The 12,203-nt window shown below is 30.1% G+C and overlaps 1 protein-coding gene across 1 annotated transcript in view; it reads right to left on the reverse strand.

Moving 5' to 3' along the window:
- LOC129222925 (DNA polymerase subunit gamma-1-like) overlaps positions 1-12,203 on the reverse strand; it is a 95,683-nt gene that overhangs the window by 47,183 nt on the left and 36,297 nt on the right. Inside the window, exons 7-10 of the mRNA XM_054857486.1 lie at positions 8,269-8,348; positions 6,558-6,740; positions 5,177-5,348; positions 2,739-2,863 (exon numbers count right to left, since the gene is read on the reverse strand). Coding sequence (XP_054713461.1) covers positions 2,739-2,863; positions 5,177-5,348; positions 6,558-6,740; positions 8,269-8,348 — 560 coding nt within the window. The remainder of the gene's footprint in view (positions 1-2,738; positions 2,864-5,176; positions 5,349-6,557; positions 6,741-8,268; positions 8,349-12,203) is intronic.

Below are 12,203 nucleotides of genomic sequence, written 5' to 3' on the forward strand. Positions count from 1 at the left end.
ATTATTTTTTTTTATTCATTTGCAAATGTTGATTTAAAAATGTCTTCACTAATAATTTTTGAACTTGATATTTTATTTAAATGCATAAGTAATTTTTTAAAAGATAAATAAAAAAAATCAATTTATTTTGAAGAACATTCTAAGTTTTAAGCCTCTTATGCCTAAAATTGTTTTATTTGGTTAATTTTTTTTTGTGGTGCATGTGGGGCTGTACTGGCAACGTTTTATCAACATGAAATTTCAAACTTCTAAAAAACAAAATTTTAAAATTCGGCCTAGTACACAGGTTTGGTGTACATTTTCAGGTACAAGTTGGCACGGGTTGCCATTGTTCAAATTATATGAAACCTTTTTTACAACTGTTTTGACATTAAAGGAAAAATATAAGAGGGTGTACGACTTGAAAAACCAAGTTTCCCCCTTTTTTTTTTGTGTTGGCATAATGTGTAGGGGTCATTCTTCAAAAAGTGTAACTATCTTTCACATGCCTTTTACAACAAAAAAACTTTAAGGAACAATTCATTTAACAATGCTTTGTTATTTCATCAAAAATATATCTATTTAAATCTTCCAACAATTTCTTAATAATAATTTTCATTTTAGTATATTTTTGGTTCACAACATGTGAATTCTCACCTCTGTGGCATGTCACACACCTTGTGTGACTGTTTATAATGCTTAATAACTTGTTTAATTAAAAGTATATACTTATTTATTTATTATTCCTTTAACAAGTGTCTCAAATATTAATTGTTTAAGCATATTTATTTTTTTAATATTCTGCTTTAGTTCGTTTTAGTAGGATAAGGAGTATGTCACACGATAAATTCTCAGCTCCGTTACCTAAACACAAAATGCCATTCCTCATTAACACGTGGCAGTAATGACATCAAATTCTATTTTCTATGATACAAGGGAGCACCCTTGTTTATTTTCAGTTAAAAAGAAGTTGCAAGATTTCTTTCGAAAAACAAGAAGATAGATTTTGTTGTAAAAACTAAGTGTGGTTATTGTGACTTCTCACCTCCGTTTACTTGAATTTCGGAGATGTAAATTATTGAAAAAAAAATTAACATGTTTTAATATGCTTAACGTGTATAAATTGTAGCAATGAAGAAAAAAAAATATTTCTCTGAAAAATGTATCCATTAGGTCTATATTAATGGAAAATTCCTCACCTTCGTGACAGATCTTATCAATGTCATTATTTCTTAGGTGAAAATAAATGATGGAGGGGAAATACATTAACCTTAGGCATTTAACCAAAATTATAAATTGCCAGTATATTCTAAAATTTACTAAATACTATTTTTAACACACATTTGAACTAAAAGTATAACTACTAATTAAGCTGTAATTTAATTAAGAGGGCTTAGTATTAGATTTCCACCAATCATTAAAATAGCTCATTGTTTGCACAATTTACAAAATTACTACTTTGATTTTAAGCTGATCTTGATTTTTAAACATTAAAAGTTTTTTCTTTTTTTTTAAAATTTCCGTAAGAAAGGCATTTTTTATTTTTTTTTTATTTATGAGTCATGTAAGAATGAAAAAAACAAAAAAAAAAAAAAAAAAAAATGAAAGGTTTCAAAATTTAAAAAATATTTGCGTTCAAAAGTTACATTTTCTAGAGAATGACCCGTATGTGTGCATATATACATATATGTTCCCTATACAAATCCAGTTTACCTCAGATCTTGACCTAATTTGGCAGGAAGGTACTTGGGCAGCCGAAAACGAACATAGGTTTTTTTTTTAAATGCCAAAAATGTACTGAACCATTTGAATTTTAATTTTAGGACTCGAAAATGGCATTAAATGACTCTTTCTACCAAATATTTATCAGAGTTTGATTTTTGTGTTATTCAAAAGCCAGCGAAAAAACCCCCTTGGAAGATTTTTTCCTCTCTGGAATGGAAACCACCAAGTCCCTAAAATCACTAACATAAGTATTTTAAAGCAAAGAAAATCAGTTTTAAATCGGAAATTGATCGTCTGCTGCTAGCTCATTTTTAATTAGTATAAAAAAGTCATTGAAAAGAAAAATCTGTTGTCATTTTCTTCTTGTTTGTGAACAAATAAAATTCTGGCTTTTGCTTTGAGGGTTTTGCTGTATTCAAGTGATTAAAAAAAAAAAATCCCTTTTGGTGTTTTTCCAGAGAGTTGGGAAATTTTGCAGATTTTTTTTCTTGTTCAAGCCTGATCGTTGAACAGGCGTCACTTGACATAACTTTTATCGTCAAGGTACGCAGCGTAAAACCAGGTAATGCAGTTAGTTACAAAATAAATTTTGGATAAAATAACTTTGTATCATTTTAAAGACTAATTTGCTAGTTACATACAGTATCGATGATACAAAATTTGTATTACAAAGCAGTTATAACTTTGAAACCTATAACCATTGATAACTTCTGGAATTACTGTTTAAATAAGACAGTTTTGGTCCCAATTACATTAGATAATTGAGGTTTTGATGTATTAAATTTTTACAAGACATGAGAATTTTGAAGTGAAAAAAAGAGAGAATTTCTACAAAAAGCTATAAAAAGAATAAAATTTCCCTTACCAGCTTAGGTGAGATTTAATTTAAAAAATTTATATAACATGTTGTAATGCAAAATGTGCTACACAGAGTGCATATTTACAGAAATGTGATTATTTCTATATAAAAATAAATGCCTCACACAAATACAATATTAACATTTTAAAAAGAAAAGACAAAGTTTGATACTTGCGCAGGGTATCCAGGTAAGAAAGGTCTAATTTTTCTTAAGGATGCTGCAGAGTCATACATTTTTTGTAAAGAAGGATCAATACTATCATTGGGATGGACTTCCTTTTCAGCTTCATTTAAATCAACCTAAAAAAAAAAAAAATGATAAGAAATGATAAAAGCAAAATTGATGGTTTCCAAACACATCTTCTATTTTGCATTCAATTTCAAAATAACATTTCTTTTAATTTATATCATTCTTTATTTCATTTCTAATTTTTTTATTCCTAACTTGGAAAGGAGGTGGTTATTATACTTAATTTTTATTATGATCTGAAATCACTTTTCATGAGCATATTTTTACTCTTTTGGACATATTTACAAATAAAATTTGCATTAACTTATCAAAAGATTTATTTGATTAGCATTATAATTTTGCAACACAAAAATCTCAGTTGGTCAGAACCACTAAAAGTGTCCCAGACAAATACTGTTATTTAAAATAGTGTAACCCTGTTCCTCTACCCCACAAAAATCTTTTCCCTTTTCTTATTAACTACCAAAAGTGAAGTACAGTAAACTCCCAATGGGGTTGTTTCCAAAATTTTAAAAGTTTTTTTTTTCTGAAAGAGCATGCTTAAAAACATAGGATATGACCATTTTTTAAATAATTTCTTTAAGTTTAATATTTTTTAAAAATTACTTAAATCGGTGCTCTTTCATCGTTTAACGCTTCTGCAGATGACATGACAAATGATGAAATGCCATTCAGTGTTGCCATTCACGGTCCAAAATATTTAATTTGCATCTTTGCTTAGAGCACGATTGTCATTCGCTTCTTAATTATCATAACGTGGAAATGCGGTAGAAAAATGTGCTATAGTACATCATTTGTGACGTCATAAAGACCACGCCTTGTTTGAAGAATCGGACATTTAAAAAAATTAATTAAAATATAACTGTTGGGAAAAAGTATTTTCCAAGTCCATGTTATTTTTTTTACTTATTCTATAAATTTCAGTGACAAAAAACACTACTTTTGACTGAAGGAAACAACCCCATTATCTGTGGAAAAGGGTGGTACAGTAAATGCAGATAAGCGAAAATGGTGGATAATCAGAATAATAAGTCAAAATGATACTAGTGTATACAATAGCTAAAAATATAAATAACTCTCAAACATAGATTGCTACATTGCATCTACTAACATTGAGTGTAAAAAATAAATGTTAAAGCTAAAAACAAACAATAACACAATTATGAATTTAAAAAACATTTGACAGGCATTTAAAAAAATAAATAAAAAAACACATATAAAGACCTGCGAATAATCCAAACTGCAGAAATCCAACCACCCCGGGAGTTTATTGTATATAAAGGTTAGTTGTGATCATTTTCACAAAATGGGGTTTTCTAATTGTAGCCCAATGTTTCACTCTTTGTGAAAGACCAAAGATTAAGATAAAATCTTTCATCAAAGTTGAAAAGAAAAATTTAAAAACAACAGCAAAATGCAATAATATGCATTTATTTAACAAATTTTTCTTTTTATCACATATATGCATTGTCAAAAGATGTAAAGTTTTGGAATTGAATACACACATTTGAATTTGTATTATAACTAGTGATGTGCTGGATCTTTAAAAAAGTGGATCCATGGATCCGGATCCGGACCATTAGTGTCAAGATCCGTGGATACGGATACGGATATGAATCTCAAAATTTTTTTTGCCCAATTCAACTATCCTAGTGTAAAATTTATTACAAAAAGCATTCCCGGCATAATAATAACACTGTTTCTTTAAAAAATTCCATTTACGGCGATAAAGCCTGATTTATTACTCTTTAAAGAAATCTCCGTGAAAATTGAGGGAGAGTTGGAAGGAACGGGTCAGCGCTGCATTAATGCTTAAATAGAATGTGAAAAATTATTTCTAGCTTGCTTGGTAGATGTAGGATACTGGAGCAAGAGTGTAAAGCTGTTACTCGATAGGCTAGAAATAATCTTTCGCATTTTATTTCAGCATAAATTTAGAACTGATCCATTCCACCCAAATTACTCCGACCGAAGGAATAACAGAGCCAGGAACATCTTTACAAACAGTAAATAGAGAATTTCGTCTCACTTTTTTTTGATGGATGCCGAGAAAAACCAAAATGAAGAATAACAAAACCCCAAATCAATAACAAAAAATATTAAACTAAAAATTTAAAAAAAAAACAAGTCTCAGATAACCGTTGGCTTCTGAAATTAAATAGGGAATAAACCCTAATTTAAACGGAATTTAAGAGTCTTTTATTCAAATATTTAAGAGTTTTTAGAACAGAAAAGATCCGTTTAAGATCTGTCAAAAAACATCACTAATTAAAACCCATGTGCTATTTATGATAATATTTACGAAAGTGGTCTTCAGCTTAGAAAATAAATGAAAGAAGTATTATGGTCAAGGAGTGTCGTACTTCAGATGATTTATTTCCTGTGACTTTTTCTTCCTCCTTTGAAGTTTTAGAGATTTTATCAGCATCTTTATGAATTTTCTTTTTCTTCTTTTTCGGTTGTGGTGCATCTTTCTTGAATTTAATGCTTTGAACAGACCAGTCTAAGTCCCAAAGCCATGGATCATTTTTATATCTATTCAAAACAATATAATATTAATAATGAAAACACTAAAGATCAAAAGTGAACTTCTTGCTTTATTGCAAAAAATGTTTGATTCAAATGAACTTAAATCATTTTGAATAGCTATTTCAGCAAATAGAGTTAGCATTCTACAAATGTAATAAAATTTTACTTCAAATGTAGCAATTCTAAGTAAAATGGCACTTAAATTAAATTACACTACATGGAATAAAAGTATGTATTTTGTGAAACTTCACTGGAGTGAGAAAATCTCCGTTCCTCAAAAAATTGGTTGTTAATGGAGGTTGGTCGCTCCAAGAGGTCATTTTTGAAAATGCCAAAAAACAGCATTAACAGAAATTGTGTATGTTCTGTTTACAGTACATAAAGAACATTATGATCAGAATATAATTAAATAGAGAAACTAAAATTTTTCTTCTCTAAAATATACTTCTTTTATCACTTTTCTATTTAGGAAATGATTTTCTAAAGAGGTGAGAAGAGATTTGTCTGCTTCAATTTTTTTGTGTTTCTGAACCAACTTTGTTTCTAGTTCAGGTTTTTACCTCAAAAATTAATTAGTTATGTTGCTACCATTGGTTAAATCTGAGTGCAACATGTGCCTTATCTATTTATCATCTGTTCAAATGAGCTAAAAATAAACTCTAAGCACTAAATGACCTTTCTAGGAATGCCCCTGTTCTGTTCCTAAGCAACAATTGAATTCCGAGAACAACATTTTGAAAAACCGCTCGTCCTTATCTACCTCTAACAATGACAGATGCACACCTGATCTGCCCCCAAGATCTGCAAGTGTCACCTTAACTTCCCAAGGGTTCAAAAAACTATGCCCTTCTTTTTGTAAAATTTTTGAGGCTCTAAACAGAGGAGCATAAAAGGAATCCATTTGAAATGCCCAGATCAAATTTTTACCCCTTTCTTTCTATCTTTCATTCTTAACACACAAATTGCGGTTTCTGCTTTTCCACAAAGGACGTTTACACCTCTATTAATCCACAACGTTATTCCAATTTTTTAATTCTGGCTCAAGTTTCGCTTGACCTGACTCAGACTTTTCAGAGCACTAATGTCGCCCAAAGAAGCAGAAACACGTCGTGTGAACATTAGCCAGACGCATCCTGCACATGTCATGTCTGGACCCTACATGTCTGGAAAATTGTAATGTTATTGGCACTAAGAACTAAATTTTAAAACACTTACAAATCATTATGTAGTAATGAAGCGGCATCATTAGCCAAGTGCACAAGGGAGAGTTTTAATTCTTTTTGTAAATCGTCATATGTTGACTGAGCTTCATAAAGATACCTGCTCCAATTTTGATTCACAGGAAGATAAGCAGTAGACATTTCTAATAACCCATACAGAGTTACAGGATGAGGGAATCTGAAAAGTTTAGAACATTGGTGAAAAGTATAAAAGTAGTATTCATTTCTTTTAAACAAACTATTGCACATAACTGGTATATTTGTAAAGATTGATCATATTTTATTTACATCATTAGTCAAATTTTATTTCAAATCAAAATAACAACAGGGGAGAACTGCAAGGGATGCGATAGGTTTCACCTTCTTTTTTGCTATGTAAGTTACAACTTAGTAAGAGTGCAGCTTATAAAAATCTAATAGTTTTTTTATTTGTTTTTTAAATATTAATTTATTTTTATTTCTGAAGCATAAAATAGGGTTTTTTGTTTTCAACATGAACATTCCGGTAGCTGGTCTAAGAATCAATCTTGAGTATGAAGCAGCTCATTCCAGAGAAAAACTAGAAATAAATTGTAATATTTTATTTAGACATAAAAATGCAGCTGTTCTAATCCTTTCTTCCAGAAAAAAATAACACTTGATCGTTTATTGCAGATAATAATTTTCATCAAGAGCTTAAACTGCCAAAATCAATTTCGGTTTCGCAGAAAATAGTCAATAGTTTATCATGCTTCATAATTTCACTTCTACTTAATTTCACCAATCTTAAATTTTTAGAATTTTACTTTGAAGAAAATACTACATGAAAGACTCTTACTTCATTAAAAGAATGACTATGGGCATTAGTGGTAAAATTATTTTGATACTTAAAAATAATCTGCTTCTCCCTCCTTGCTTGTATAAGTATATGTATCACCATAGGTAGCATAACGCAAGGTGAAAGGCTAATGGAGGAGGACAAAGCTCCCCTCTTGTTGTCTGCTTGCCTCACTCTCTCTCTTAAAAAAAAACTCAATATGGTGGGCAATTGAATCTTTTTCTCATAAAATTAGCTTGTTGGAAGAGCAAGCATATCTTCTGTCATACACAACAGCAGTAGAACATTTTTCAAAATGGGTTAGGTACTATATTATTTTTGTCTGAGTTATGTAGGGTTTGAAGTTAGCATAAAATCAGTTTTTCAACTGTTCTGGAACTTCTGGAACTTTGCTTTATTTACTTACTGTAGTATATTTTTGTTATTTACCCATCTGTTGATATCATATTTAATATTACTAAATAGTTTTTAAATAAAAGGACATTAAAAGTAAAAAAAAAACACCTAACAAAATTAAAACTTGGTTATAATTCATTAATTAACGCACAGTAATAGATTAATTTATCACTAAATAATATGACATTGGTTACTTATGAAATGTTGAGTAATATTTTGCACCTCCCCTCTCCCTCAAATCCAAGATGTAACTTTAACATTCATCCTGATTTACTTTTTTTTTGAGAGAGTTTTTGATATAATAAAATGCAACAGAATTTATTTGAAAAAAAAAATTAATTGATTAAAAACGAACAAAAAAATTAAACAAATAAAAATATAAAAGGTCAGTTTTATGTAAAAATGAAATCACTGTGATATTCATTTAAATTGACAGAATAATTTAGATACAAAACAAAAGCAATATGCAGTTTCATCACAGCAAATAATTTACCTTTCCAAGTACATAGGCATGATTTTCTTTAGGATTTTTAAAGTTGCCAATGTATCAGATGCACAGTAGGATGCAAGCACCTGGAGAAATAATAGTAAAATTTAAAAACAACTTGGGCATGACATAACATAAAAAGATAGCTATATGAATTTTCTAACAAACAATTGGTAGCAGGTTTCCATTAGGGATGTGTCACTCATGAACGAATGAGTCAAAAAGAACGAATCCTTAAAATGAATGGATCCGTTAGTTCACCTAAAAAAATGATTGACTGTTCTTTTGAACATAAGCAGTTTGAAGCACTGAATTGATACACTTGTGACAAAAATCACTTCTTATTTTTTAATTACATTCATCTTCAATTTTAGAACTCTTAATCAACCTCAAATGAAATTTTTTGTTAGTGCAATACAATATATTCATGTCAAACATTTTTACTTTCTGCTTTATTCATAATTTCTTTAACCATTGCAGTTCATTTGCAATTTTTCAATGCAACGACTAGAAATGTTTTCTTGTTTGGGTTACTAAAAAAATGTTTGGAATTTCCACTTTCTGTCCACACACCTGCTAAAATCCTTCTCATGCTTTCTGTCGCCAAAATTATTTCCAAAGATACCTTTCATCACTTTTCTGGTGATCCTTTTGTATTCTGTAACATCCCTGCTATCAATTACCATTCATACAGTTTAAGATCCCACTAGGCTTGACTTACTCTCATCGAGTTTCCTAAAATTGTTACCAGAGATGAAGAGTAAAAGTTGTAAATGAAACATGAAAGTAAGAATTTCTACCTCTTTCACGTGACCTAATCAGGGTTGCCAGGGGTTGAAAGGTGCCTAAAAATGAGTAATTCACCTTCATTGAGTTTCCGAAAATCGTTATCATACACAAAGAGTAAAAGATGGAAATAAAACGCTAAACTAAGGTTGCCTACCTTTTTTGGCTCTCTATTCAGGGTTGTCAGGAGATAAAAGGTTTTCAATGAGGGAGATAATTTACCCCACATCGAGTTTCTGGAAATTGTTGTCATAAATGAGGAGTAAAAAGCTGTAAACAAAATGTTAAAGTAAGGTTGCCTATCTGTTGGGTGTAAACTAATCAGGTTTGCCAGAGGCTAAAAAGTGCCCAAAAATGAGTAATTTACCCTCATCGAGTTTCCTAAAATTGGTGTCATAAATGGAGAGTAAAAGCTGTAAAGAAAACGTTAAAGTAAGGTTGTGTTGCATGTGAATTAATCAGGGTTGCCAGGGGCTAAAAGGTGCCCAAAAATGAGTTGTTTATTCTCATTGTTTCCAAAAATTGTTGTCATAAATGAAGAGTAAAAGCTGTAAAGAAACAGTTAAAGTAAGGTTGCCTACCTTTTTCTAGTTCCTAACCAGGATTGTCAGGGGCTAAAAGGTGCCCAAAAAATCATTAATTTACACTCATCGAGTTTCCACATAAGTTATACAAAAAAAAAATGTAGGTAAAAATATTACAAAACCGATGGTATAGGATTGCCTAAGCAAAAGTGGTCCAATCAGAGAGTTTCCGCTATTCAAAGTTTCAATATTGGAACTTCAAACAACTTCCATCTTTTACTCTTTGTTTATAATAACGATTTTCAGAAACTCAATGAGGGTAAATTACTTATTTTTAGGCACCTTTCAACCCCTGATTAGGTCACATGAAAGAGGTAGAAATTCTTACTTTAACGTTTTATTTACAACTTTTACTCTTCATCTCTTGTAACAATTTTAGGAAACTCGAGCACGGTAGGTCAAGCCTAATAAGATCTCGCCCTATAATGATTTGGCTTTAATTTTTAACTTGACGATTTCCAAGTCGCTTATTTTACATTTAATATTCAGACATTTTTAACAAGGATTAATACTTTCTCATATTTCTACCATTTAAAACGTGTTGCAGTTTTTTTTTCTGTTCTCATTCGTACTGTGAAATAATAATTTTGAAGTTTCCTAATATTTAGGCGAGTCTCTTTTTTTTTTAAATTAAATTATCTCGTACTCCAGCTGAGTCATCAATGTATTTGTTGTTACTTCTTTTCCATTATTGGTAATACTATATGTACGTATACAGTTCTGTAGCTGGAGAAAAAAAATTTGAAAGAACGCACCTCTTTCTTTTGGGTAGATGTCACGGTTGACAGATGTTTTTTTAGGGGGGGGGGAGGTCAGTTTCAACAACTTACGCCAGTTCTTATTTTAAAAAGCAGATGTTTTATGAAACAATATTTTTGTTAAGTTTATGAAAATTAAACGACATAGTTTTAATAAACATTACTTTGTTCTCATGTTTTATATAACAACCTGTTTCTTTTCTTTTCCTTTTTTTTTTTTTTGCTGTTCTCTTTTATTTATTTTGTGATTTATATTTTTAAAAATGTAACCGAAAGTACACATTTAAAATTATTTTTTGTTTTATTATCACCTGCGATCATACTACACTTGGAGATATATTTCTATTTAGAATTAGTGCACTATTTCATGTAAGTTCAATTTTGCAAATTTTCTACCGTAACAAACAGTTTATTATTTTTTTTATATAGTAGTAAAATTTAATAACTTAATTTTGCGACATGCTGAAATGGAACCTTCGATTTTTAGAACGGAAAACCTATTTTAGCACTAGGCAACTGAGAAAATATCTTACGAAATGAACTATAATTGCGTTATACATCTAAACCTAATCAAGTTTTTTTTATTCACTTTTAATAGGCATATTTTCTTACTTTTAGATGATTTTAGCAATTTTTCCTTCAGAGAATATTCAGACCCCGAAGTGGTTTTTCGGGGAAAAAAAGTAGGAAATAAGGAATCAAAAATCAAAAAAGTAGGAAAAGTAGGAAAAAAATTACTTCAAAAAGTAGGAAAAATAGGAAAAGATATGATTGCACACGCCAAGAGGAACCAAATTTAAACGTAAATTTCATTTCCAGAAGAAAAGATAAAGTTAATAACATAATATACAAATAATATTTAAGATAATATACAAATACAACAGATATGATTACACACACATACGTCAAGGGGAAGCAGTCAAATTTCAGAAAAATTTTATTGGCAGGAGAACAGATATTTATCTTGTAACACCTTAATAACATGCAGAAACTAGGTTAAGAAAAATGGAAATGTATTTTTCTATTAAACTTTTAAGTTAAATATACAAATACATTTGAATATTTATTAACCTGGTTTTCGCATATTATTTAGTAGTTTTTCATGAGCAGCAAGCAGGTCTTTAGCATGCCCGAAAAGGTTTAAAGTTGGCTCATGCAAGTATGTTTGATTCATGTCGGTCAGGTTTTCATACAATAAAAAAATAAGATCAGATACTTTTTTTACTGCCCTTGTAATATAAATGGAGAAAATAATTTGGTTTGGTTTGTATTGATTTTTTGAGCAATCACGTTGGTTATTGTTCTCATTTGACTATTTTGAATTCCTATGATTTTATTTTCCCACCGCCTCCCTCTGCAGTACCACCGTCGACCGGCCCTCACGATGTTGCTCCTCTAGCGAGCAAAGCCTCCAAGTTGCGTCCATATCCTACACACACGCATACATACACACACCTGCACACACACACACATACACAGACACTCATGCCTGCACAGACACAAACACACACCTACACACACACTCGTGATTTCGTGATTGCAAAAAAACATAATTGGAATTCCAGATGTCAAAATTCAAATTAATTTTTACTCTATGCATATATATATATATATATATATATATATATATATATATATATATATATATATATATATATATATATATATATACGTCACAAATGATGCTCTCTGGCGCATCTTTGTACCGCATTTCCAAGTTATGATAATCAAGAAGCAAATTAAAATTGAGCTCTACGCTTGCTATCAATATCGTTGCCAATACACATGAGTAAAGATGTGAATTAAACATTTT

Source organism: Uloborus diversus, chromosome 5 (genome assembly GCF_026930045.1).
Source record: "Uloborus diversus isolate 005 chromosome 5, Udiv.v.3.1, whole genome shotgun sequence".
Classification (NCBI taxonomy): domain Eukaryota; kingdom Metazoa; phylum Arthropoda; class Arachnida; order Araneae; family Uloboridae; genus Uloborus; species Uloborus diversus.